This window comes from Eutrema salsugineum, unplaced genomic scaffold (assembly GCF_000478725.1).
Source record: "Eutrema salsugineum unplaced genomic scaffold, Eutsalg1_0 scaffold_13, whole genome shotgun sequence".
Classification (NCBI taxonomy): Eukaryota; Viridiplantae; Streptophyta; class Magnoliopsida; order Brassicales; family Brassicaceae; genus Eutrema; species Eutrema salsugineum.
Window position 1 is genome coordinate 937,051 of NW_006256885.1, and position 27,541 is coordinate 964,591.

The following is a 27,541-nucleotide window of genomic DNA, read 5'->3' on the forward strand; positions in this document are numbered from 1 at the left end:
GGAAACAAAAGCAAAAAAAATCCGAATCTGTATATTAAAAAAAAAAATCATATGTAGATTAGTTATTCTAAACTTTGAAATTTGAATTAAAAAACAACAATAACAATCTTTTGACACAATCTACGATGATTAAGATCAAGAAATGATTTTAAAAACTATAAAAATTCAAAAATATACGAGTTTTACGAGGGATAGCTAACAACAACCGTATCATTTTTTCCTTTAATTGCATTGATTACACCAAATTATAAAAACTTCCACCTGTTGAAGTCAGTTTCTGACCCTAATTAATTCTCGTTAACATATTACTCAATAAATATATTCAACGTTCCATTTTCCAAAATAAAAGGCAATAAAGCAAAAAGAAGAAATTACTGTGTGCGTCAAATCATTCTCATCTTTTATTTTTGTCGCACAAAGACTTCCAAATCTGAAAGAAACATAATTGTAGAGAGAGAGAGAAAAAGAACTGTTTTTGAGTGTGAAATAGAGAAGACAATGGGATGACTTTCACCATTATTTCGCTGCTCTTGCTTGGTATGTTCTTCATATTGATCTCTCTGGTTTGGTTTTACATTGCTCTCATGAGAAATCTTTCTTCTTCCTATCAATTTTTTTTTTGGTTTTCTGACACTTCACTTGCAAAGATACTCGAGTTTTCTTCGTTGTTTGCTCTCATCTTCGATTTGTACATTTGGATCCAATCTACTCGATAGTCATTTCGTTTCTGGCTCTGGTTTCTCTTGAATAAAAAAATCCATTTCTAAAGGTTATGTAAGTACTCATTTCTACCTTCTGGTAATTTGATCTGAAAAAAGTTGACAAGTTTATAACTTTTTTGTTGGTGACTCCTTCGGTGAGACATTCTTGTTAAATCTGAAGTTTTCAGCTTCTGACAAACATTTTGTTTGGAGAGTTTTTTCTCTAATCCTAACTTTTGTTTTTACTTTAAAAAAACTAGTTTTTCCCCCTTTTGATTTCTCAGGGTTTACTTGGATTGATATTTGTGTGCTTCGTTTATAACTACATTGTTATTATTAAGTAATCTCTTGATTTATTACTGGACTAAACACTCTCAGTAGAGAGTTTCTTTGTCTCTGTTGTGTTGGAAAGTAATTTTGGTCTGCTTTTAGTCTGAAGATTTCTCTTCCTTTTTTTCTTTTTCCAGGAGGATTCAGCTTTTCTCGTTCATAGGACCAGGAAAAGTTAGAGATCCAGCAATCCACAGGTTTGTTTTGGTTCTGCTAATTATTCAACAGCATTTGTTCTAATGATTCCTTTATATTGAGTAGATAATATTGCTTTAAGTCTAAACAATTTTGATATAGTGTGGCATTGTTTCAGTTTTGTAGTTGAAGTGACACTGAAAGATCAACGAACTCTTCAAGTTTGAAGAATAATTAGTAGAAGTTAAGCTTGGCTGATTCTGGCTTGGAATCCTTACCTCGGACTTGACCACCCTTGGGTGAAGTCTAGACCACTCTTTGTGCTTCTTGCAGCCGGTGTGATGGCTACCGTGTTGCACTCCGAGTCGAGGCGCCTATACTCCTGGTGGTGGGATAGTCACATTCCCAAAAACTCTAAATGGATTCAGCAGAATCTTGCAGGTACCTCTCTTTAAGCAAAGGTGCTGTGTTCCCTTCTATAGTTTTATGGTTAATTTAACAGGAAAAACGAATTGTATGTTATGATGCAGATATGGATTCCAAAGTCAAGGCCATGATTAAACTCATTGAAGAAGATGCAGACTCATTTGCGAGAAGGGCAGAGATGTACTACAAGAAACGTCCTGAGCTGATGAAACTCGTGGAAGAATTCTACAGAGCTTATCGTGCGTTAGCAGAGAGGTACGATCATGCGACTGTGGAGCTTCGTCACGCGCATAAAACCATGGCTGAAGCCTTTCCTAACCAAGTGCCTTTCGACATGGTTGAGGATTCTGCTTCTTCGTCTTGCTCTGAGCCACGCACGCCTGAGAAAATGCCACCAGGAAACCAGCGATTTTACGACTCAGAAGACCTGCTAAAGGACAGTGCCACGAGTAAAAGAGGGTTAAGTCAGCTGAATGAGTGCGTTGGCAGTTTTGATTCAGAAGTTGAAAGCTTAAAGAGAACATTGGTTGAGCTTGGTGCTGAGAAGGAGGCATTGAATCTTCAGTATCAGCTGAGCTTGAACAAATTATCCACACTAGAGAAAGACCTTAAAGATGCTCAAGAGGATGCTAAAGGGCTTGATGAACGTGCTAGCAAAGCTGAGATTGAGAGTAAGATACTTGCAGAAGCCTTAGCAAAGCTTGAAGCCGAGAGGGATGCTGCGCTTCTTCGGTATAATCAATCCGTTGAGAAGATAGTGGATCTGGAGGAATCATTTGCTCATGCACAAGAGGGTATTAAGGGGCTAACCAATCGAGCAATTGAAGCAGAGGCAGAAGCGGAGAGTCTCAAGCAAGAGCAAAGTAGATTGCATACTGAGAAAGAGGCTGGCTTAGCTCAATACAAGCGGTGCCTTGAGATGATATCTACTCTAGAGAAGAAGATTAGAGAGGCGGAGGAGAATGCTCAAATGTTTAGTAATCAGTCTGCAAAAGCCGAAGATGAAATTAGAGCATTGAGACATGAACTTCTGAAGGTAAATGAAGTGAAGGAAGGATTGAGTCTTCGGTACCAGCAGTGTTTGGAAACGATATCTAAGCTAGAGAGAGAAGTTTTTCATGCTCAAGCAAATGTCAAAAGACTGAGTAGTGAAGTTCTGTCTGGAGCTGCGAAATTGAAGACTGTAGAGGACCAGTGTACTCTTTTGGAGAGCTCAAATGAAACGTTAAAGTTAGAAGCAGGTGGTCTAACGCAAAAAGTATCAGCTAAGGATCAAGAACTTTTCAAGAAGCAAAACGAGATTGAGAAGTTTCAAGCTTTAATCCAAGATGAGCACTCTCGATTTTTAGAAATCGAAAACAGCCTTAGAAGCTTGCAACGTTTGCATTCTCAGTCCCAAGAGGAACAAAAAATTCTCACTTCTGAGCTTCAAAGCAGGGTTGACATGTTGAGGGACCTGGAGACTCTTAATCATAAATTGGAAGGCGAGATCAGCTTAGTTAAAGAAGAAAACCGAAACTTAAGCAAATTAAGTGACTCTTCGACGATCTCTCTAGAGACTCAAAAATGCGAGATTTCTAGCTTGAAGGAGGTGAAAGGAAATCTTGAGGAAGAAGTTGCTAGACACATTAACCAAAGCAGTGCTCTTCAAGAAGAGATCCGGAGTCTGAAGGATGAAATCGACAGCTTGAATAAGAGGTATCAAACAATAATGGAGCAAGTGAAACTCGCGGGATTGGATCCCGAGTCCCTTGCCTGCGCTGTGAGGAAATTACAAGACGAGAACTCAAAGCTGACTGAGTTGTGCAATCACCAAAGAGATGATAAAGATGCTCTTACTGAGAAGCTGCGTGAAATGGATAACATTCTAAGGAAGAATGTTGGTCTAGAGAAATTGCTTCTGGAATCAAACACCAAACTAGATGGTTCTAGGGAGAAGACAAGGGATCTGCAAGAAAGATGCGAATCTTTACGAGGAGAGAAATCTGAGTTTATATCTGAGAGAGCTAACCTTCTTTCTCAGTTGCAAATCATGACTGAGAATATGCAGAAGCTCTTGGAAAAGAACTCGTTGTTGGAGACATCCCTTTCTGGTGCCAACATTGAGCTTCAAGGTGTAAGGGAGAAATCAAAATGCTTTGAAGAGTTCTTCCAGTTGCTCAAAAACGATAAGGCCGAGCTTACAAAGGAAAGAGAATCTCTCATCTCTCAATTAGATAGAGTCAAGGAGAAGCTAGGAATTTCGGAGAAGAAATTCACTGAATTGGAAGGAAAATATGCTGATTTACAAAAGGATAAACAGTTCAAAAATCTTCAAGTGGAAGAGTTAAGAGTCTCACTTGCCACTGAGAAGCAAGAGCGTGCTAGTTACGAAAGATCGACTGACACCAGATTGACGGATCTTCAGAGTAACGTGAGCTTTCTTCGAGAAGAGTGTCGCTCAAGGAAAAAGGAGTTTGAGGAAGAGCTTGACAGAGCTGTAAATGCGCAAGTAGAGATCTTCATCTTGCAAAAGTTTATAGAAGACTTGGAGCAGAAGAACTTTTCTCTCCTAGTTGAGTGCCAAAATTACGCCGAGGCATCAACGTTTTCAGAGAAACTCATTTCGGAGCTGGAAAGCGAGAATCTTGAGCAGCAGATGGAAACAGAGTTCTTGTTGCATGAGATTGATAACTGCAGGGGTGCAATCTATCAAGTGTTTAAAGCACTTCAACCCGAAGCAGATTGTAAGACAGCTGATCCTAAGATTACAAAAGAGAGAGTTCAAGTTTCACGCATCTTGGGTGAAATTAATGAACTAAAACGTTCACTTTCCGGAGCTGAATATGAGAAGCAACGACTTGTAATTGAGAACTCTGTGCTCTTATCTCTACTTGGACAATTTCAAGCAGACGGCATGAAGGTGGATTCAGAGAAAAGAAATGCAGAGAAAGATCTGGAGACGATAATACATCGCTATGGAATGCTGAAAAAGGACAGGCTCGAGCTATTGGAAATGAACCAGCAGTTGAAATCAGAACTGGTCGACAAAGAGCAGCGGGAGCTAGAGCTTAGAGCTGAACTACAAACTGAACGTTTTAAGTTTGAAAGTTTGCATGAGTCATTCATGGCTTTGCATCAAGATTACTCAAATGCTCTCAACAAAAACAAATCTTTGGACCTGAAATTCTCAGAACTGAAAGGTGAATTGTGTGTATTTGAGGAAGAAAACGATACAATTCTTCAGGAAGCTGTTGCCTTGAGCAACATGTCTGTTGTTTACCAGTCCTTTGGTTCTGAGAAGGTTGAGCAGGCTGAAGCTTTTGCTGAAAATCTGGCTAGTTTACAAGATATTAATAGGGGCTTGAAGCAGAGGGTTGAGACACTTGAGGAGAAGTTAAAAGGGAAAGAGGCCGATAGTCAAGAGCTTAACAGCAAGCTAGAAAAATTACAAGAAAGCCTCGAAGAAACCAATGAGCTGAGTGATCTCTTAGAACATCAAATTTCAGATAAAGAGGAGATCTTGAGACAGAAGGCGATGGAGCTCCAAGAAGCCGAAGAGATGCTCAAGGCTACACACAATGCAAATGCGGAACTGTGCGAAGCAGTTGAAGAGCTGAGGAAAGACTGTAAAGAATCAAGGCAATTGAGGGGAAATTTAGAGGTGCGAATTTCTGAATTGTTTGACCTTAGTGGGAGACAGGATGAAGATATAAAAAAGCTTAGCAATTTGAAGGAGAATTTGGAGTCGGAGGTAGAGTTGCTACACAAAGAAATCCAAGAACAGCGAGTTCGAGAGGAGTTCCTGAGTTCGGAGCTGCAGGAGAAAAGCAATGAGTTTGGACTTTGGGATGCGGAAGCAACATCTTTCTACTTTGATCTACAGATCTCAGCTGTCCGTGAAGTCCTGCTTGAGAACAAAGTTAAGGAACTCACCGGAGTTTGTGAAAATCTCAAAGATGAAGCTGCCACTAAGACAAAAGAGATAAAGCAGATAGAAGAAACAGTTCGATTCTTGGAATATGAAGTGACTGAGCTGAAGACTCAATTGTCTGCCTATGATCCTGTTGTAGAATCTCTTGCAAAAGATGTAAAATCCCTTGAGAAAAATGCGTTTTTGTTGATGAAACTCCCGGCGCCAGCTGATAGAGAGGTAAACTTATTCTTGTTCCTTCTATTTTACATGTTACTTCAAGTTATTGACCAATTTTGCTAACCTTATTAGTGGTCCCAGTGGGTGAAACCTGTGCCTTTTGCGATTGTGCTTCTTCATTCCTCATGAATTAAACTCTTCCAATTTCCTCAGGGCGTCCAGAATGATGAGCATCCAGAAGCAGTAGTCTCTCAAGAACCTGTAGGACATAGCAGTATCAACCAAGACAATGGAATAGTGCTTTTGCAGGACATGAAAACAAGAATTAAAATTATCCAGCAAGCAGTCGTTGAGGAAAAGAAGAGGCTTGGAAAGCAGAGAAGACGAAGCTCGTCGCACAGAAGCAGAGACCGCAGGCTCTTTGAAGAGATTGAACTTGAGGACAAATTCTCTGGTGAAATCAGACAGCCTAGATCACCTGCAGTGACTGAGGTGAGAACCAGTTCACTGATGAAAGACATTCCCCTTGATCATGTTGCAGACTCTCCTTTCTATGGAAGAAGCCGGAGAACTAGTCATGGCTCCAATGACCAAATGCTCGAGTTGTGGGAAGAATCTGCTGAACCAGAATCAAGCATCAAGTCTCTGATAAACAATAAAACTTCAAAGAAGCCTATCATTCCCCGTCTTCATCGCAGAAGCAGGAACCCCTCTATTGAATCGCAGTCTGAGAAAGTGGTTGGAGTTGTTGACAAGGTAGAGTTATCTAGAATCATTGAGGACAATACAAAGATACTGGAGAGACTTTTGTCTGATTCCCGAAGATTGGCAAGCCTTAGAATCAGCCTAAGAGATCTGAAAAGCAAGCTGGAGATGATCGAGAAACAAAGCAAGTTCACTAACCCCGATTTTGCTAAGGTGAGGAAACAGCTGAAAGAAATCGAAGAAGCCATCTTTCAGCTTACAAATACAAACGAGATTCTCTCCAAGGAAATTGAGGAGACAGGAGACGCCAGAGATATCTACAGAAAGGTGGTTATGGAGAAGTCAAGAATTGGATCAGAGAAGATAGAGCAGATGCAGCAAGAAATGCAGAACATTGAGCGAACAGTGCTGAAGCTTGAAGATGGGGCAGCAAAAAGTAAAGGAAAGACAAAGTTCTCTGAGAGTAGGACAGTGCTACTCTTGAGAGACATCATTCACAAGGGTGGGAAAAGGACAGCAAGAAAGAAGAAAAACCGTTTCTGCGGCTGCATGAGATCTTCAGCTAAGGAAGAGTAGGGTGGGATAATAACGTAACAGCATCTAGTTTACTTTCTATTTTTTTCTCTTTCTGGAGGTATTTTTTTACTCGCAGGTTTAGTTTCGAAAGAGATTTCCATCTTTGTCAGACCGATGTCTTACTCTCCGTTGTATGTTATTTTAATGAAAATTCAGATGACCAAAAAACAAAAAAAGTACTTTGTGGCATGGTTTCTGAAATATTAGAGCATATTTAGTAACCAAAATGTGGATCCTTATAACGTAACAGCATCTGGAATTACATCATCTGAAACCTTACAAAGATACAAATAATTGGTTTTCTTAGCTTAACCAGAATGGCTTTTATTTCACTGATTTGGGTTAAGAGAAGGAAAAGCTGGAATAGACCGTAATATCAGCTTCCGGCCATTACTTCTCTTCCCTAGGATTGAGCCAGATTCCGAGGAGCCAATCTGAGGAGGAGAGACTCTCTTGCTGTTGGGAGAGATGGCCTTGATGGTAGTTATAGGGGAACTAGTGAGAATCTCAGGCATAGTCTCTGTTTTGTCTTCGATGACGGTTTCAAGAGGCTTCTTCTCATTCCGTGGCTGCGTTAAGTCATTGTCTGGTTTTCTTAAAGAGGAAGAACCAGCCCCAAGGAAAAACTGTGTCGGAGGCAGCCTATTCTTAGACAAAAATGGCTGATGAACCACCAAATGTCTGCCAAAAACATAAGTAACAGATAATCAGAAGCTAAGCTTGTTTGCATATTGTTTACAAATTTTGATATAAGTACCTGTACGTCGGCAACGGTGTCGAAGGTTGATCAGACCTTGGGTTCTGCTCCTCGACTTCTTTCGACAAGTCCGAATTGTGTTGGATTTTAGCCGTTCTTTTCTCATATGTCTGGCGATCCTCCTCTTGTTTGCTCTCCATGATAGCAAGTAAAGAATCTGAGTTTGTAATCATGTCAAATCACAAGACTTTGGGATAATAAATTGTAATGGAGAATCTGAGCTAAAAGAGCTAACCTTCTTTTCTGCCGAATGCATTCTTACATCCTTCACATCTACAGTTTATGGAACAGCCGACTCCACCCTATAAGATCATCAAAAACAGAGTATCTGAATAAGACCATCGAAGATAACATACACAGATGAATATGCGAGTATAATGATGAAAGAAAAACCTGATAGCATTCACAGTATTTCTTCAGACAGTTTGATTTCTTGCAGTTGCAGCCTCGTTTGTGTCGCGCTGAAGCTGGAGTTTTACTTGCATCATCCTGTACAAGATTGCACGTTCAGAGAGAGAGAGAGAGAGAGACATAGAGAGAGAGACAGAGAGAGAGAGAGCTCTTACACTAGCATCCATGATGGAATCAGAGTTTCTGATGACTTTAGGAGCAAATGCAAGCGGATTTCGGGATTCAATCTGTTTGCGAGTAGCTAAGACAGTATCTTCATGGATAGGTTTGTTGAAGCAATCTATACATGAACATGGCTCAATGCAATAAACTCCAGCAGCAAAGCATTCACAGTAACTGCAGAGATAAAAGAGACTCAAACGAAAGTCTAACTACTTCAAGCCAATTTCAAATTTTGAACATGCAAAGATTAAAGAGGAGCTTACAGCTTCAAACACTTCGACTTTTTGCAGTTGCATCGCTTACACGACTCGCCCTCTCCAGCTTGTTCAGACATACGCCTGCACATTTTTTTTGCCAACAGATAAGAAAGAAGAACAATACACAAATCAGTTATGGAGCTTTTCGTAGGGAAAAACTTGCCTCTTTTTCTTAAGGCTGCTCGGATTCAACTGTTCGAACAAAACCAAAGCGTTGGGAGCTTCTTCTAGAGCTTGACCTTCCCCAGGCTCACTTTCTGCTTGGTCCAAAGTTTCTAGCACGGTGTCTTGGGAGTGAATCGGAGTGGTAGAGCCTGTTAAACTCATTTGAATCTCTTCAGATGTTGAATACTCATGCATGACGTTGATCTTACGGTCCCTTAAGGACATTGCTATGGCGTTTAGATGAAGACCAATACCGGGTACAACACATTTCGAGGAAGATTCCGCCTTATTTTCACACACAGTTTGCTGATCATCAGCTATATCCTTCTTCCGCTTCCCAGGCACCTCAAAGTCTAGACAGCGTCTTCTCATGCTACCACGATGCAAGTGAGAGACAGACTACCACAAACAAACACAACAATTAATCAAGAGCCTAAAAGATAAACTAATATGCACAGTCATGAGGGCAAAAAACAAGTTCACTTTAAAAATGCATTCCTGAATTCACCTCGTTGGGAAGCACAGCCAAAGGCTCGTTATCATCGCTGGATCCATTGACTGGAATATCTTTGGAGATATCTTGCTCTTTCGTAGACTTGACACCAGCGCAGAAACGTCTTTCTGAGCTAGATATTTTATCAACGAGGCATCTAAAAGCCTCTGAATCATTCGGAGATCGAAACACCAACAGTTCACTTGCATCTGCCATCAAACGTCCACAACCAGGAGTGTTATCCTCTTCCCGAGCATCAACCACCTTCTGGAGACTCATTTTGACATCCTCAGAAGATGAAGCATTGTCTCCCCGAGGAGTATCAGATGGATCTACCAGTACTTCCTCGACAACATCACCGGCGCAAGGAGAATCACCTCGATCAGGAGTTTGGCTGTCGGACTTCAGGACTTGTGGCAGCTCACAAGACGCTTCAATGGAAGCTTTTTCTTCTTCGTTTTCTTCTTCTTCCAAAGTAGCATCTTTGTTTAGATCTACATCAGCTGATGCTACAACTTCTTCTTTCGAATCCAAGGCCTTTGAACGATCAGCAGAGTAATGACTGCAACGAGAAAAAAACACCAATTACACAAAACCATTCTCTGTAGAAACAACAATATTCAGGGGAAAATGTTTGTAGAAAGAAACATTCTATTTACCATCTGAAGAATCTGGATTCTCGGTGGAAACTGGCGTGAGGAGAGGTGAAAACAGGAGGAGGAGATGTGAAACTGAGAGAGCTAAACGTCTGAGCAGTGGAGATGGATTTGACCGGCTCAATGGGAGAGAGATTGTTAATATAGTTGAACACTGGAGAATCCTACATTACACAATTACAATTAAAACTCACTACTTTCAAATCAAAGCTAAAACATAAAGGAGACAGATTTGCAGACCACAACAACAAATAAATGTTTGTCAAAAAGACAAAAACTCTAAACGAGTAAATTTGGTCAGTTCACACAGAGCTTGAAAATGAAATTGACCTCGTCGACAAAAACCCAACAATAAATGGGGAAAAACCCTGAAGCGAAAACCTAATTAGCTCGGTGGAAATTAAGGAGCTAAACCCAGAAAACATCTTAGACGAAGAAAGGAGTGACCTTTGAGGTAAATAAGAGATGGGTGGTGAAGAAAAAAACCTCAAATTTGGATTTTGGAGTTGGGGTTTCCATCTGAGAGGAAGACTTCTTCTGGGGATTGTCCATTTTACCAGGAGAATCACAACTACATTGCCTCTATGCAGACAAGTGATTTAGGGTTGATGGATTTTCGAACCAAAAAAAAAAATTTGTCCGCGCTGGTGCGAAACAGTGCGAAGACCACACACACAGTGGAAAAAGGAAAGGTAAAAGATTAAAAGTCCAAATCATATATTCTCACATCAGTCCACTAAACGACAGCATTCTTTTATATTGACTTGGATCTATACACCTCAGGCCCAACCCTTGCACCATTTTTTTTTTTGTTGATATTGTTGTTTAATTAGAGGAACCCTTAATTACACCAATTTTTGTTTTGTTTTGTAGATTGTTTTTTTCTTTTTAAAAAAACTTTTTTCAAAAAATGCAAAAAATACTTTTAGGTGGAATAAGAAAGAAAAATATGTGTTATAATGATAATAATATTAAAATAATTACAAAAACGGTTACATTTTAAACGTTAAATTTTAATCAAAAATAAAAAAAAATTCCAAATTTTGGATTACAAATAAACAGTATAGAGAGCGAGTAAGAGCATCTCCATCAACTATTTTCAAAAGGTATCTCAGATTCTCAATATTAAAATAATTAAAATGTTGGAAAAAGAATTAAGAATCGAGTTTGTTTTCAAATTTTTTGAGATATTCATAAAAATCCCTCTTAATATTTGTATCTGTTTATTGGTTTATTTAAAATTAAATGAAATTATATAAATAATTTTGATATAATATTAATATCTTAATTGTTAAGATAGCCAAATAAAGTTTTAAACTATTTGAGATGCTCTAAATCAAGACAACCTGCGCATTCTGTTCACCTGATAAAAATATTTTTAAGCTTTTGTCAAGACAGCCTAATTCTTCAAAATTTCAGTTTCTAAATATTATTGTTGTGGTCCTTGTGGATTTAGGACATTATAACAAATATAATTTAAATAGAGGAAAGAGTATGATACATATTATAAAACCAAAATACGAAGCGAGTTTTCTATTATGAATACATAAACCGTATAAAATTGATTAAATCCTAAACAGACGTTATTTTAACCGGTAGAGATTAGATTGACGCCTACTTAATGCTTTAAAGCTTTCTTATTACACTAACTTGTGGACAAACGCTAGTTGTTTTGTAAAAAAACATTAGACAAATTTATGTCAGTTAAAAGCTTTTACCATCCACATCTTGACTATGATAAATGACTAAACTTTTTTTATTACACAACCATTCGCAAAACAAACGCAACTATGCTACTACTAAACTAATAAAAACGTATGTTTTGCGTATGCTGTTGTGTAAGTTAAACTACCAACTAGAAGTTGACTTCATCACAGTTCAAAGATTCAAAGAATTTTTAGTGGTGTGGAGTGAGAGAAGGAAAAGTTGGAATTGACAGTAACAGCTTCCTTCCACTATTTCTTCTCCATGGACTCGACTCTGATGAATCGAGATGAGACACAGAAACCCTTTTGCTGTTGGGAGATACGGCATTTATATTTGTAGTTATTGGAGACTGGATTAGATTCTCAGTATCCTCTGCTCTCTCCTCTGTGATTGTCTCAATCCTTGAATGAGACAACAAACTCATGTCTTGCTTCCAGAAAGATTGGTACTTGTATAAGGAAGCTCCATGAAAATGTTGAGACTGTTGAGTAAGCAGAACGTTGTTGGATGAGATGGGAAGTTGAGCCAATGGTTGCCTAAATTAGAATAAAAAAAGGTTAAAGCAAAATCAGGAGCTTTCTTGATTGGTTTACCACACATTGATTTGTTTGAGAGATTGTTTCTTACCTTAATGGCATTGGTGTTGAAGGTGGAATTGGAACAGAATTGAACAACTCGGCGTGATGTTGTGGTTTCGCTGTTTCGTCATCATGTTCAATATCCATGGCGACAAATGAAGACCCTGCAGAGATTGTAAGTTTTGTAACAATGTCAAATCTAAAGACCTTGAGATATACATTAGAGGTTATGAAAGATGGAACAAAAAGACTAACCATCTTTTCTGCCAAATGCATTCTTACATCCTTCACATCTACAGTTTATGGAACAACCGACTCCGCTCTATAGGATCCTCAGAGAGACCAAATGTATCAAAATCAATCAAAAAGAAGAGAATCTTTACACAGATGTGTCATGGAGTTCAATGATAATGTTAGAAAACAAACCTGATAGCATTCACAGTATTTCTTCAGACAGTTTGATTTCTTGCAGTTACAGCCTCGTTTGTGTCTCGCTGAAGCTGGAGTTTTGGTCGCATCATCACCAACTTCCATGATGGAATCAGAGTTTCTGATGACTTTAGGAGCAAATGCAAGCGGATTTCTTGATTCAATCTGTTTGCGAGTAGCTAAGACAGTGTCTTCATGGATTGGTTTGTTGAAGCAATCTATACATGAACATGGCTCAATGCAATAAACTCCAGCAGCAAAGCATTCACAGTAACTGCAGAGAGAAACATCAAAACAGACTCAACACGAGCTACTTTTAAGCAAGCCAAAAGATTAAAGAGGATTTGAGGTATAAAAGTTTACAGCTTCAAACACTTGGATTTCTTGCAGTTGCACCGTTTACAAGATGACTCGCCATCTCCTGCTTGTTCAGACTTGCGCCTGCGAGTTTTCATGCCAACAGATTGTTAAGATATGACATAAGATTCACCATTGATCTATTTAAGCAAGTTTCAAGATTAACTTACCTTTTCTTCTTTGGGCTGCTTTGATTCAATTCTACTAAAGCTGAAGACTTTTGAACCTCTTCTATACCTTGAGCTGTTGCATCTTCCCGGGTTTCATTTTCTCTAACAATGTCGTGTGAGTGAAAAACTGGAGTAGTAGAACTTTGCAAACCGACTTTTATGTTTCCAGAAAACGAGTACTCATTAGCAACATTGCTATCCTTGGAGGACATTGCAATGGCGTTTAGATGAAGACCAATGTTACGTACTACACATCTCGATGAAGATTCGCCTGACGTTTGCTTATTCTTCCCAGGAATCTCAAAGTCTAGGCAGCGTCTTCTCACACCACGATGCAGAGCCTATCACACACACACACAAGGAGAGAATCATTTCAGAGACAATGATCAATCAAGAACCAAAACTAAGTAATAATATTCACAAAACTTTACTTACATCTGAGGACTCAGGTTCATTGCTATTCGAAACAGGTTCCAATGTAAGCTTTTTACCACCACTTAAACGTGTTTCCGAGTTTGATTGTCTCTGCAAGAAGCATCTATAAGCCTCTGAATCATTCGGTGAGCCATAAATCAAAAGTTCGGAATCCGAAAACAGAGAACCCCAATCTGGAGTTTTGCTTTTCGGCTTAACATTGTGGTCACACATCTTCTGCAGATCCATTTCACCATCTTTACAAGAACCATCATTGACAACTTTAGGAGTAGTAGCAGTAATACAGTCATTCTTGATGATTTGTGTGCTCGGTTCGATTTCGATTGAAGCTTCTTCTACTTCTACTTCTTCTCCAATGGAAGCAAGTTCTGCGTTAGAAGCAGATTCATCTTTGGAAGAGTTATTATGACTGCAAACGAAAAACATTCCAATTAAAGAAGAAATTTATCTTTGACACGAAATTTAAGGAAGAGAAAAAAGAGGAGACTTTGATTTAACCTTTTGAAACGAGATCCTTTGTGAGAAGCCGCGTGAGGAGAAGTGAAAACAGAAGGAGGAGATGAGAAACTGAGAGAGCCAAAAGTTTGAGCAATTGGTATGGATTTGACAGGTTTGATTGGTGACAAACTGTTTATGAAGTTGAACACTGGAGAATTCTGCATTCGACCAAAACTTTGTTGTCAAAAACACAAAACTTTTTGATCTCAAAACCCCAAAATTCAACTCAATTCTACGAAATCGGTTAGAGATAGAAAGTACAAATTTTTGTAAACGGTTAAGTCCCATCAAACCCTTAAAAATCGTAAAATGAAAACCGTATTACCATTGTTGAACCTCTCGAATTCCAAAAAGACACAAATCCAAAATGGGAAAGTTGAGGTTTTTTATTTCCCGTTAAGTGGGAATTGAATCGATCTCTAGAAACTGAATCTTTGACTGGAACTTAACCAATTTGAAGATGGTATTGCATAGATTCCGTAATAAACACAAAAAAAAACATACACTTTTCTCTAATGCATCACAGAATCAGAAACAGAGGAACAACGAAACAAAACAAAAAGCAGGAAACTTTAACGGAGTTGAAGATAAAAAACCTCGACTTTGAGTTTAGAAATTGGAGTCCCGATCTGGGTTACAGTTTTTGGCGGCGTATCCATTTTCTAACACTCAATCTCAATCAGATCAATATGTGTATCTCTTCGATTCTCTCACCGCTCTCTCTCTCTCTATCTCTCTGTCTCCTTAGGGTTGAAGAAGAAGAAGGAGGAGATTCAAAGAGAGAGAGAGGCGGGAAGATGAGGATTCTCTCGCGAGGATAGTCCAAACCAAATCCAACAGAGGCCAACCACAACAACAAAAGTCGCTAATTTGACCCCAACACTTGTCTCTCTTTCTCTTTCTATATGTGTCTTCTATATATAAACACCTCTACGTGTATGTATCCCTCTCTCTGTCTCTATTCAATTACTCGAGAGAATTCACTTTGTCTGTAAAACCTACGTTATGAATATCGTAATCGATTAATTACTTTTTAGTAAAGTAACGGACATCACCTTGATCTTTGCTTGATTTTTCTTTTTCTTTCTTTGTTTTTGAGAAGAAAAAAAAAAAGAGAGAGAATAAACTAAGCATAACTGCAAGTAATAACTACAGTTCACTTCCTTCGCTGCTTCTATTTTGTTTGCATACAAAAAGATGAAAGGAAAAAAAATATTCCTCTTCTTTCTTTAATTCGTTCGTTTTCTGTTTATAAATGTGGTCTACTGACTCCGTTGACTACTTGTCACCGTTGATATACCAATTTTTTCTTCTTCTTTTCTCTTTTTAATACCTTTTTTTTTTAATAAAAATCTTCTAAATAAGAGGTTGATAAATTAACTTTGACCGTATCAACAGTAATTTGTTAAGATACCTAACCGAATTTATTACAAAATAAGAGGTTGATAAATTAACTTTGTCACTTTTATGTTTTTAAAAAAATTTCCAAAAGAAATCATGTAACGATGTTAACGTCTCCGTTTTTTGTGTGAACAATCAACATCTTAAGTGATTATCTCAAGTGATGAAATTAAATGTATCGAAGAAATCAATGATTTGAGGTCAATAATGGATGAAAAAACAAAGAGAATATATTATGATCTCGTAAAAATACATAATCAACTGGAATCCATGTACTACAATTAAAAAAATGGTACTACTATGCTAGTATAGAATTAATAGTATTTTGAACAGATTGGAAAGGAACACGTTACAAATTACAACTTACAATGCTTTTTAACCTGGAGATTTGTAATCAGTAAAAGATATTGCCGCTAAATCTGCTAATCACGAGAAAGCACTTATGAGTAATCATGACACTTAAATTGAAATTAATTGGTCAATTATTTGGAGTAATAGTGATAATCATGTACTATGATTTAGTAGTAATTTCTTATGTAACGTTCGGAGAATATCATACTTTTAAGCGGCATGGAATAATAATAATACAACAATCTCTACCGTTTTTTAACATATAATTTCTCTCTTATTCATTTTTGTAGGGGTTTTATAATCGATTAGTGTCGATCCAAACCCATAAATTCCAACAGAAGTCCCAAGAGTATACGTGTTTTCACTTGGTGACTTGCATTTTAGCTCAAACAATTCTAATGTCATATATATATATATATATTAAATAAATTTGCTGTCGAATATGATCTGGCAATGTGTTTCGCATAGTAAATTAATATTTCGTTCATCTTTTTAATGGAAATCTAAAAGTAAAAAAAAAAAAAAAATAATATTTCGAAGCTAGGTTAAATATGAATAGAAATGGAATTTTATTCAAAATGGAGTAATAATTATTAATGTTCTTGTGTATCGACATTATCAAAGCATTCAGCTATTGTTATACATAAATAAAATAAAATAATTAAGTCATTCAGAAAATACAGTGAAAATCAGAAAATACACAAATTCTATTTATTTCTCTATGAAAAATAACTAAAAATGAACTAATATCAAAGCAAAATATCCCACTACAAAGAAAATATTCATTTAAGTACCCTATTATATTTATCTCTCTCTCATCAATATACTATTAAAAAAAGCATTTTTGTGTTTAGATTTATTTAATTTTTTATTATTTTGTTTTTGGACAACTTGTCAAATATATTTGAAATTTTTCTTTAAAAATAATTTCAAAAAAATTCAAATTTTAATTCAGTTAATTTAGATTTTCTTAAATATAGGTTAGATTAATTCTTAAAATTACAAAAATTATTTTTTATTATCTTTATAAAAATAAGAAATAGAATATTAATATATATTATATTTGAATATTCAAATTTAAATAAAATTCTCATAATGATAAAATGATAAATGATATATTATTATATACTTTTCATAATCAATTTTATCTTTAAAAATAATTTCAAAAAAATGAAATTTAAATTTAATTAGTTTAAATTTTCTTAGATATAAGTTAGTTTAGATATTTAGATTTTTAAAATTAAATTTTTATATTATATGTAATATGAATGAATTGGGTAGAATTATGTTTTTATATTTATGATTCTTTTCAATTTAATCGAATAGATGGGTTAAAATTATTGTTTATATTCTAATTAAATTATCAAAAAAAAATAAAAAAAAATTTATCTTAACATAAAAATAAATTTGTGTTATTTTTTAAAAATATTATATTTGTAAAAAAACATAAATTATATTATAAAATTAGTTTAAAAATATAAATTTTCTGTGCGTCTTTACAGAGTAGAATCTAGTTCAATTTTATCACATATTTCGTTTATTCCTTTTGTATTTGGAATTTTAGCATTTGGAGCCATTATATTTATATGTTTTTTTCGAATGGCATTCAAATTATATTTATTCAGTAAACTTTGCAGCTAATAATTTCAACGTACAAGTATATATGTTGTAAGTTGTAACTAACAACTTGCAACTAAATTATTTCGCGTACGTCTACGAGTAAAGTAAGAGTAGTTGAAATCTTAAAGCATGTCACATTCAGTAATAACTATACACATGATGAATCGTGAATACAGTTATTACACACCTATTGTGAACTGTGAACGAGTGCGTACATGATAAAATATTTTGTTTTCCATATGATGTTTTAGCTATTTTCTGAAAAAAATATACTAGCTATTTACTTCTCCTAGCCAAAAAATGTCTTACCCGTGACGCCATAAAGCGAATGGTCCAAATGTTCGCTGCAGGGGGTTCCATTCGTTGGTAATACGTTAACGTGATATATCGAAAGGGAAAATGTGAAAGACAATTGATTTTTTTTTTCCATTTATATCCCAAAACCGATCATCAGAGAGAAAAACGATATACAAAAGTGATCGGTTTCTATTAGTGAGTCTTTTTTTTTTTTTTTTTTTTGTCAACCAAGACATATATTCTAATGATAATTTGTATCAGTATCCGCTGCTTCTTTAACAAAGAAAAAACTTAAGTATCCATACATTTCATCAGCTTGTTGATAACAAAATAAAAAGAACAAATATTTCCAAGTATAGTTCTTATTAGTGTTCTTCAGTATTTTTGTAAATATAAATTGTAGATCTATTTTTTTTTCAAATAATACACTTTTGACTGTATACTACCTGTATTCCACTACAAATTAATTTTATTTATTTTAAATCTGATTGTTCTAATCTGTTAAAATTGAGGTTACAATTTTCATATATGCTCCACTGTGTGCTTGTTAATTAGTTTTTTAACCACATATTAAATCAAAAATAAAATTATTAGCCCATTCTATTAGGTTAGAATATTGAAATTAATTATGTATTTCCTGGATTGGCACTAAAAGAGTTTTAAAGAAGAAATTAATTAATGGTTGACAAGAACAAATTAAGATGTAACCGACTGTTGTTTTACATATATAAACTGATTACTTGTAAAGATCATAAATAATTTTCAGCTGCAACTTAACTACAAGCAGTCGATTTATTATAAGTTTAATTATAACCAAAAACAGATGTATTCACACAAAACCAAAAGAACAAAAGTTATTTTAACCCCAAAAAGCCAACATATTAAAGTATATAATAGTATATAGTTTCCGAGAATTGATATGGATATAACCAAAAGCACTTCTTCTGGCAAAAGGTGCCCCCATGCGAAAATCATAATGTCGACCATTCTACATTCATGCTGCTGCCCCTGCTTCTCAGTCACGTGCCACATGACACATCACGTGACATAAAAATCATAAAATTATGCATCTTTCATGATATAGGCCACAACATTAATTATGATTTAATTTTGTTACTTGTGTATCTATTTTTGTCAGTCTTTTAATATATTTTCAAGTATACAGTAGTACTAAATCAGGTCTAGTTAAGGAATTGGGATATTGAAAAGTTGTTCCACGAACTGTTTGTGCATGTCAGGTTGTTTATTAACGGAATATTCATAAATTAATTGAGAAAATAACTGTTAAATATATTTAATCAGTTAAGTAAAGATCCTCTTGCTTACTACAAATGGTCACAAGAAAAGCCAACGTACCAAAGTCATCGTTTAGCCTTTGCTTTTGTACCATCGAATCTCCATCCCTTTTGTTATCTGTCATCCATTTTTACATATAATTCATTTATGTCCAAGCTTTATTTATTTTAAAAATTAAGATGTTATAATCCAATGTACGATTCAATCACATCTATTTTCACGCAATATTTACATCTCAATAATCCACTGTTGTTTTTCTAATATAAATCAAGTCTAACTTAGTCTTGATGTAAATGTGTAGTGATCAAATTCACGACGTCGAGATCATTCCACCTACAATGTGCAACTCACCAAATCTGCAAGACTACAATGCTACAGTGCATAGCGGTGTGTGTTAATGTTGTTGCGTCACTAACCTAATATAAACAAACATAATACTTAACCCAAGAAAACACAAAAACACACTAACTACATATATTTGAAAAATATGTTTCTACGATATTTTCCCATAATATTTTCTATATATATCACTGATGTTCGAATCTAAGCGTTTTGTAGGATGTCAACAACGAATATTTCAAGAAGAAAGTGCACAATTCAGAACAAACGTTTAAAACAAATTTTCTATTAAATAAAGGAAACTCAGAACAAACGTTGTTTGGATTTTCAAAACGAATTTGCGCTCTTGTTGTTTGGCTTTTCTTGCACCATAGTAATCGGACTTTGGACAAGTATGAAACGACAAATGCATTTCTTTCATCTTCTTGTATATATGTTATTCTTTGTCCATATCTCTTCACATTTATATGCTGTTTTTTCTTTTTATATGTTTCATTTAAGTTATTAATTATTATTGACTATTCTGATTGACCTTGAACTTTGCAACTCTCCCTCCTGTCTGCTTTTCTTTATTAAGCTAAGTAAACAGTAAACAAATGAAATGGAGGTCTAACATCTTTTGACTTATGTACTTATCAAGTATACTTAACAACTAAAGCTTTAGTTTCATCTTTACCTATTTTTCATATCATGGTTTCTCGTATCTTTTTCTCCTGCAAGTCGCGGCACGCCATTATATAATATTGTTTTCTTTGTATCTAAGCTTTAGCATTAGAATCTGAGCTTAAAACCTTTAACAACAAAAACTGAGCTTTGTGAATAATTATCTAATACACGAGTAACACCGAAAAATATTATAACATTGTCAAATGTAATCCAGAAAATTCAAACGTACCTAAATATTATTATCCAATTTCAAACTAGTTGACTTGTATTATCTTGGATAAAATTGAACATTATCAAATTTTCCAGATAAAATACCACTCATTTTCCACAATGTAAAAAAGAAGAACATGCATGGATGATATTTATGTTCTTTTACTACATATTTTTGAATACCCATTTATTATGTTACATTGCTAAGCAAATTCTGGAAGGTACAAGAGAAAAAAAATGATCTAATTCTGAGTTATTAACAGTTGGTTTTAAAATTACTAAAGTAGTATATTGACAAAAAAAACAAAAATTACTAAAGTAATTACCTAAATTTAAAGGATACAGTTTTTTTTTATAGAGAAAAGGATGGAGTTTTGATATTCTACAATAAGGTAGGCCCATTTCATAATTTGGGCTTTGAATGAAAGTTACATGGGGTAACACAAAGTTGGGAATCAAAATTTATGGGCCTCTAGATTCTCAACGTCCAAACTCAGACATCAAACCAGCTTAATTAGTATAAAGTACTTATGGACAGTGGACACACATGTCTGATGTGTATTAACACAGATAAACCATCATCACATTATGTTTTTATCGTGTATCCAATTGTATTTCATAATGAAATGCTCAAAAGTCAAAACCAAATTTATCTTTTCATATGTAATACTTTTTCAGAAAAGTTTCGCAGTCCATTATGTTTCATGTGCAAGATGGTTAACAGCGTCTCAAATTATTGATGAGCTAGGCCTATTTTTACTTTGAGACCAAATCAATTTTTCGATAAGTATTCCATCAAATTCTTTTATATTCCAAGATATGGAAGAAATAATTCTTTAAGTTGTAAATTCATGTACCTGATCAGTACATCCGACATAACTATATTAATTATTGGTGATCATCATCGTGATTGCGAATAAACATTTGAAAAGAGAATCCATTGAGTGTTATTGTTGTTTTAAATTGAAATCTTATCTGTAAAGCACAATAAAATGGAAGAGACGACAAAGTCGTAAATTCGTAAATAGATACAGAAGGATGTCAACCTTATCTCTTCGCTTTCACGACAAAAACACAACGAATTTTAGATGGTACCTAACCTTGTACGTATCGTACTATTTTACTTCTTCTTTATACATTCTTTTCATTATTCTTTATTAAAAGTATCATGCAAGAGGCAAATACGTACATACGTAATGGTTCAATCACGCTTTCTACAAATGTTAATGACATGGTTTTTGTTAGTTATATAGTTCTACGGATTTACTCAAAACTACTTGATATATATTTTTTTTTTGGAATTTTTTTTTACTTGTCAAAGAAACTGAACAATATTAATTATTTCAGCGTCTTGCAAGGTAAGAAACTCATATATGTTTTCCTTCAGCCCATTAGATAATAAATTAATAACAACAAAAAATGTATAGGATAGTAATGAAAAATACATCAATTGCGACTTAAAAAAATAAAAATAAGGAAAATACATCAAATGCGCTGTATCACTGGGGGAGTCATGACCAGTCACACAGACAATGGGATAGACCATGTTGACGAAAATAAATTAAATTTTTTTTTTTGAATTCACTATATATATATATATTAAACTAGAGAAACTAATGCCTAATGGTTTCAGGAAAAAATGAAAGATAGTAATATGTAGTAAGTACAGTACCACAGCATTACTTTTGTAACACGTGTATTATATTCAGTTTCGAATCTAAGAATCCTAAAAACCTGAAAACATTCGGTTCGGTACGGCGAAAGTACATCGACACAGGTTATACAGTCTCACTGGCTAACTCTAACATTCTGGTCTTTATTATTTAAATAGTTTTTTTTTCACATGTAAAATTAGAAGAGAAGATCCATTGTTTTTGGTTCTCTTGATTAGATTCTGTTTAGAAGTCAATTTCCTTTCATTAGATCCCCTCAAATATTTAACTGGATTCCATATAAATCAAAATATAAAACATGTAGTAATGTGTTTTTTAAATTGGTTTACCAATTATAGGTGCACATTTAGAGAAAAAAAATACGATCGTTCAAAAGCTTTTAATTTTGTGGTTGTAATTGTATATACAGATGTCAAAATTAGGAAGTATATATTAAACAAAAAAAAAATTGTGACACCACAGTGCCCATACTAATCAATTTAAATGCCATAGTCTATAATTTAAAGTATATATATTTTTTTAATATTTTTCAAAATAAAAAATAATACAAAAATAAGAAAAAATAAATTAAAAATTTATAAAATAATTCAACTCCATAAATAGTTTTTAAAAATACAAAAATCACAATAAAACTAATATTTTATTGTTGAAATATGATCTTTTTGTATTTTTTTCCTACAAAACTGTTTATTAAATTTACATAATCGAGTTTTTTAACAATAATTGTCTCAATAGATAACAAGCTAGTCCATTTAATTGTTTTTGGTATATCGCAAATAATTATTTATCAGATTTAACTTCGAAAAACTTCTTTCAGCAATAGCAACCGATACCAGAACTGTCAATAATATGCGATATGAAACTTTTGTGTTTTGATAACAATCCTCCATTTGTTTCAAAAAATCAAACATTTCATTAAGCTTCCCAACTTTATTTGGTATTAATTTTCGGAGAATTTTCAATTCCATAAACAGACCATCACCAACAATGTATGCATACCATTCGTTAAGGAAATCTTCAAGTTTGCAAACCTATTTTTTTTTAAATATAATTTGTTACTATTAATCAATATTTTTTTAGAGAAAAGTCCATAAACATTACAAAAAAACTTTCAAATATTATTATTTTATAAGAAATTTTTTAAATTTTGTTTATTTATATATACTCTTTATATATAAAAATTAATCAAAATATACCCATATAAATTGGATGCCCTAATCTATCGTCTACCTTACCTATGCTCTGAGCCGACCCTACACCAAATTGTTGTTGTAATTTCTAAATTTTGTTTTATACAAAGAATACAGCTTACAAATATTAATAATGTAGATAGAACATTAAAATGTTGTCAAAAAAGATAGAACATTAAAAAATGAGGATTGCAAATCTAATTTTGAGACTTACCTACTGTATTAAATATAAAACGATGTAAAATAGTTGTCTTTTCTCTTCAAAAAAAAATTGTTGTCTTTTTCAGTTAAAAATAGCTATTAAAACGTTGTATATGACACTCAATATTCTGTACTTTATCACAAAGGATTTTAAATTTTTATTCTAGTGGAAATGGCTCACTCCGTATGAACCGTTCAAAATTTCATTTAGAAAAAACAAAGAGATTTGTTATCTTTTTGAAAAAGAGTTTTAAAAAGGTTTTGTTTAACGAATATCTTAGCAAGACTGATAATTAATATAAGATATATATTTCTTCCGAAGGAAGTTTTTTTTTTCATTTCATATTTTAATAACATATAGTATACCTTCCACTACCGGACTTAATTGGACTAAAAAAATTAATAGAATGCCATTTTTTATTTCCTACGGCTTTTATAATTTCCCGTTATAAAAAAACGAATACTAGAAATATATATATATATATGTATATATTTCCATAAAGTTGTCTTGTATATTTTCCAAGGAAAGGTATATTTTTGGCCTTATGGGGACAATTTCTTTCTCTCAGTAGAAACAAATTAGCAAAAATACGTATCCTTAAAACCAGCTTGAATCAAATCAAAGCCCATTCTTTCCTTCCGTCTTTTACTCTCCTCCTCTCCTTCATCGTTTCCGCAACCCAATTTTTTCTCTTCTCATCTCTTTCTTAGATTCCTTTTTTTTTTCTTTCTCAGATCTCTTCTTCTTCAGAACGATCCTCTGTTTCTTTTTCTTTTTTGGTTCCTCTCTCTCTGGGGTTGTTTTTTTTCGGAGGAAGAATCTCCTTTAAATTTTCCTTCTTCTACTGATCTCGTCGAATTTTTCAGATTTTTATTTATATTATGCATGGTCTAGTGGATGATGATTGATAACGTCTGATTTCTGGAATTTAGTGACGTTTCTGGGTATTATGATATTGTAGAAAATTTTGTGTTTTTTTTATTTTGTTTTTAATAATTTGGGTCAATGATAATAGTAGCCGGCGAGTCGGTTTCTTAGGGTTTACTTTTTCTAATTGTCTTTGTTGAATTATTGGATTTTTCTATTTTGGTAATCGATTTTCTCTGCATTTTTGATTTTTAATTGGAATTTCAACGCTATTATTGCAGAGAATTTCAGCTTGAGGAATTTGTTATTGGTGGAAAAAAACTAGAATTTTTTTTTCTATAAATATATTCATGTCATATTAGAATCGAATCTGGATGTCAGAAGAACGTGTGCATAAACTTGGGGTTGGTGTAATAGTTTAAACCAATTCTTACAACAACAAAAATTCAGGTTCTCTGCACAATTTTTTTTTTAACCTCCTTTTATCCCAAATTTACATATTTGCTATAAAAAAAAAACAATTTGATAATGATGAAAATTTTGATTAGTTCTGAAAATTTTTGAGTCTAATCTCGTTTGGTGATTTGTTTCTGCTAATTCTGATTGAAATTAGGGTTCTTTTCGTTGTGTGTGAGATTTGTTATAGAAGAAAGAAAACGAAAAAAAAAATGGAAAAAACAAATGAGACAAAAGCTTCACCGGAAAACAACCTCAGAAGCAGAGGAGCTGTTGGTAACAACAGCAAGAAAGACATGATTTTTCGAGCTGATAAAATCGATTTGAAGAGTTTAGACATTCAGCTTGAGAAACATCTGAGTAGGGTTTGGTCAAGAAGCATTGAGAAGAATCCAAAGCCAAAGGAAGAATGGGAAATCGAATTAGCTAAATTGGAGATGAGGAATGTCATTGCTCGTGGTGCTTATGGTATTGTCTACAAAGGCATCTATGATGGTCAAGATGTTGCAGGTCCAAAAACAACAACAAAAAAAAACTCATTTCTCTTTATGCTTCAGGTGTTCTTCTGTTTAAATTTGGTTTGGTTTTGAGTAATGGCAGTGAAGGTTCTTGATTGGGGAGAAGATGGCTACGCCACAGCAGCTGAGACATCAGCTCTTCGTGCTTCATTTCGACAAGAAGTTGCGGTTTGGCACAAACTTGACCATCCTAATGTCACAAAGGTTTAAACTTTTTTAAATCGTTATTAGTGATCTCTCTTTGGTGTATGTATATATGTGTATGAATCTCTGTGAATAAAAACAGTTTGTTGGAGCATCAATGGGAACAACGAATCTGAAGATACCTTCATCAGCTGAGACACAGAACTCGTTGCCTCAACGAGCTTGTTGTGTTGTTGTGGAGTATCTTCCTGGTGGTACTCTTAAGCAGTATTTGTTCCGTAACAGGCGAAAGAAACTCGCTTTTAAAGTCGTTGTTCAACTCGCTCTTGATCTCTCTCGAGGGTAATTTACAAAAAACAGAACACTTTTTTTCATTCTATATGAATCGTCAAGAATGCAAGATTTGTGATACACAATCATGATGATCTTATGCAGGCTAAGTTATTTGCATTCAGAGAGAATTGTTCATCGAGATGTGAAAACAGAGAACATGCTTTTGGATTATCAGAGGAATCTAAAGATTGCTGATTTTGGGGTAGCTAGAGTTGAAGCTCAGAATCCAAAGGACATGACTGGAGAAACTGGTACTCTTGGTTACATGGCTCCAGAGGTAACAAGAAACAGAAACTACATTTTTTTTCTTATAAAAGAAATGCGTCTTTGGGTTTCAAAATCTGATTTTAAGTTAACTCTGATTTAGGTTCTTGATGGTAAGCCATACAACAGAAGATGCGATGTTTACAGCTTTGGGATATGCTTGTGGGAGATTTACTGTTGTGATATGCCTTATCCTGATCTCAGCTTTGCTGATGTTTCTTCAGCCGTTGTTCGTCAGGTTAGTGGAACTTAATATATGAATCTTGATTCTTCTGAAACTTGCAAGACTTTTAAACATGTTTTTCTCCTGGCTTTCAAAATTCAATTGGGGGTGGATAACCAGAAATTGTTATTTGGTTTGGTTCCCTTTCCATTTGATGTAATCTTGGTTTAATTCGGTTTATTTTGGTTTGACTCGTTTTTTAGTTGGAAAATAACTGTTTATGGTATAATTTTTCTCAGAACGTTAACCGTTATGGACTAATTTTTCTCAGAACGTTAACTGTTATGGTATAATTTTTCTCAGAACGTTAACTGTTATGGACTTATGGTATAGTATTTCTCAGAACGTTAACTGTTATGGTATAATTTTTCTCAGAACGTTAAAATATAAATCTAAAATGATTTCTTGGATATCAGCTATCACATCTATTTTGTAAAGTACTGTATATAGCTATATAAAAAAAATCTGAATAGATGTTGGTTTATTTGATTCGATTTATTTTGGTTACACTAAAACCGTTATTTTCGGGTTTAAATAAAACAGAGCTAATGGGTTCATTATAACAGATTTTGGTTCAAATTCTTGTTTCAGTTAAGTCCTGTTCTAGTTTGGCTTGGTTATTAGTCAATGAGAATATGAGATTAATGTTTCTGTTTATTTTTTTGAACCGAATATAAACAAACAGAACCTGAGACCGGAGATACCGAGATGTTGTCCGACATCATTATCGAGCATAATGAAGAAATGTTGGGAAGCGAATCCGGAGAAACGACCGGAAATGGAGGAAGTTGTGAAGATGCTTGAAGGAGTCGACACCTCCAAAGGCGGCGGAATGATCCCGGAAGATCAGAGATCTGGCTGTTTCTGCTTTGTCTCCGGCCGTGGTCCCTGAATTTACTATTCTACCCCCTCTCGACCCATCTTTTCCTTTCTGCTTCTTCTTCTTATACCTTTCCACATTGAATTTTGGAGCAATGCTCTGTTTTTTTCTTCTTTATTCTGTCGAGATCAAAAAAAGATTTTTCATTACTATAAAAGAATATATTATTATTTTATATATGTCATTGTGAATTTGTGAATATGAATATTGGCGTTTTGCTTCAATATACAGCAGAAATATCAAATAGCAAAAAAAATATTGTTATAAGACGTGATCACTTTTCTTAGCTCCAATGTAGTACATCCGATTAATAAAAGGTTGATGCTTTAATTATTTGTTTTTTTTTATTTGTCGAAGAATCATCATTTAGCAAGATATCACAAACTTAGGAAAAAAATCAAGAAAACATCAAACGTTTTGTAAAACAACAAAAAATAGTTAAGCTCTTGTGTTAAATGGACGAAACTAGAGTTTTGTAGAAGATCAATTCTGCAGAAGGTAGCTAGGCCAAGGCCAGTTCATCACATTTTAGTTATTTATTGTAATTCTTTATAATAATCGAGAGAAATCTTAGACCCAAAAACAGATTAC

The 27,541-nt window shown here is 34.3% G+C and overlaps 4 protein-coding genes across 8 annotated transcripts; 2 read left to right on the forward strand and 2 right to left on the reverse strand.

The window, feature by feature from the left end:
• Positions 1 to 456: 456 nt before the first annotated feature.
• LOC18023274 (protein NETWORKED 1A) lies at positions 457 to 7,134 on the forward strand. 5 transcript variants are annotated; one of them, XM_024159742.1, is made up of 5 exons: positions 457 to 537; positions 1,169 to 1,228; positions 1,345 to 1,607; positions 1,697 to 5,724; positions 5,878 to 7,134. In XM_024159742.1, the coding sequence occupies exons 3-5, from the start codon at positions 1,508 to 1,510 to the stop codon at positions 6,943 to 6,945; spliced, it is 5,196 nt and encodes a 1,731-aa protein (XP_024015510.1). In that variant the 5' UTR covers positions 457 to 537; positions 1,169 to 1,228; positions 1,345 to 1,507; the 3' UTR covers positions 6,946 to 7,134. The 5 variants fall into 5 exon arrangements, with proteins under 5 accessions (XP_024015510.1, XP_024015514.1, XP_024015513.1 ...); XM_024159746.1 differs by having other exon boundaries at positions 5,806 to 5,939; XM_024159745.1 differs by having other exon boundaries at positions 5,797 to 5,924.
• A 24-nt stretch (positions 7,135 to 7,158) lies between these two features.
• Positions 7,159 to 10,512, reverse strand: LOC18023275 (CRC domain-containing protein TSO1). Its single transcript, XM_006406066.2, has 10 exons — positions 10,333 to 10,512; positions 9,850 to 10,010; positions 9,206 to 9,752; positions 8,696 to 9,096; positions 8,539 to 8,613; positions 8,269 to 8,449; positions 8,096 to 8,191; positions 7,938 to 8,004; positions 7,703 to 7,859; positions 7,159 to 7,626 (listed from the first exon to the last, which is right to left on the reverse strand). The coding sequence occupies exons 1-10, from the start codon at positions 10,396 to 10,398 to the stop codon at positions 7,275 to 7,277; spliced, it is 2,103 nt and encodes a 700-aa protein (XP_006406129.1). The 5' UTR covers positions 10,399 to 10,512; the 3' UTR covers positions 7,159 to 7,274.
• A 951-nt stretch (positions 10,513 to 11,463) lies between these two features.
• LOC18023276 (protein tesmin/TSO1-like CXC 3) lies at positions 11,464 to 14,880 on the reverse strand. Its single transcript, XM_024159437.1, has 9 exons — positions 14,617 to 14,880; positions 14,021 to 14,178; positions 13,523 to 13,931; positions 13,088 to 13,428; positions 12,924 to 13,001; positions 12,558 to 12,834; positions 12,387 to 12,453; positions 12,181 to 12,295; positions 11,464 to 12,089 (listed from the first exon to the last, which is right to left on the reverse strand). Exons 1-9 carry the CDS (start codon positions 14,677 to 14,679, stop codon positions 11,744 to 11,746), a joined length of 1,854 nt encoding a protein of 617 aa, XP_024015205.1. The 5' UTR covers positions 14,680 to 14,880; the 3' UTR covers positions 11,464 to 11,743.
• A 9,014-nt stretch (positions 14,881 to 23,894) lies between these two features.
• Positions 23,895 to 27,174, forward strand: LOC18023277 (serine/threonine-protein kinase STY13). The gene is made up of 6 exons (XM_006406069.2): positions 23,895 to 25,098; positions 25,189 to 25,310; positions 25,393 to 25,592; positions 25,686 to 25,860; positions 25,951 to 26,085; positions 26,756 to 27,174. The coding sequence occupies exons 1-6, from the start codon at positions 24,801 to 24,803 to the stop codon at positions 26,960 to 26,962; spliced, it is 1,137 nt and encodes a 378-aa protein (XP_006406132.1). The 5' UTR covers positions 23,895 to 24,800; the 3' UTR covers positions 26,963 to 27,174.
• The last annotated feature ends 367 nt before the right edge of the window (positions 27,175 to 27,541 follow it).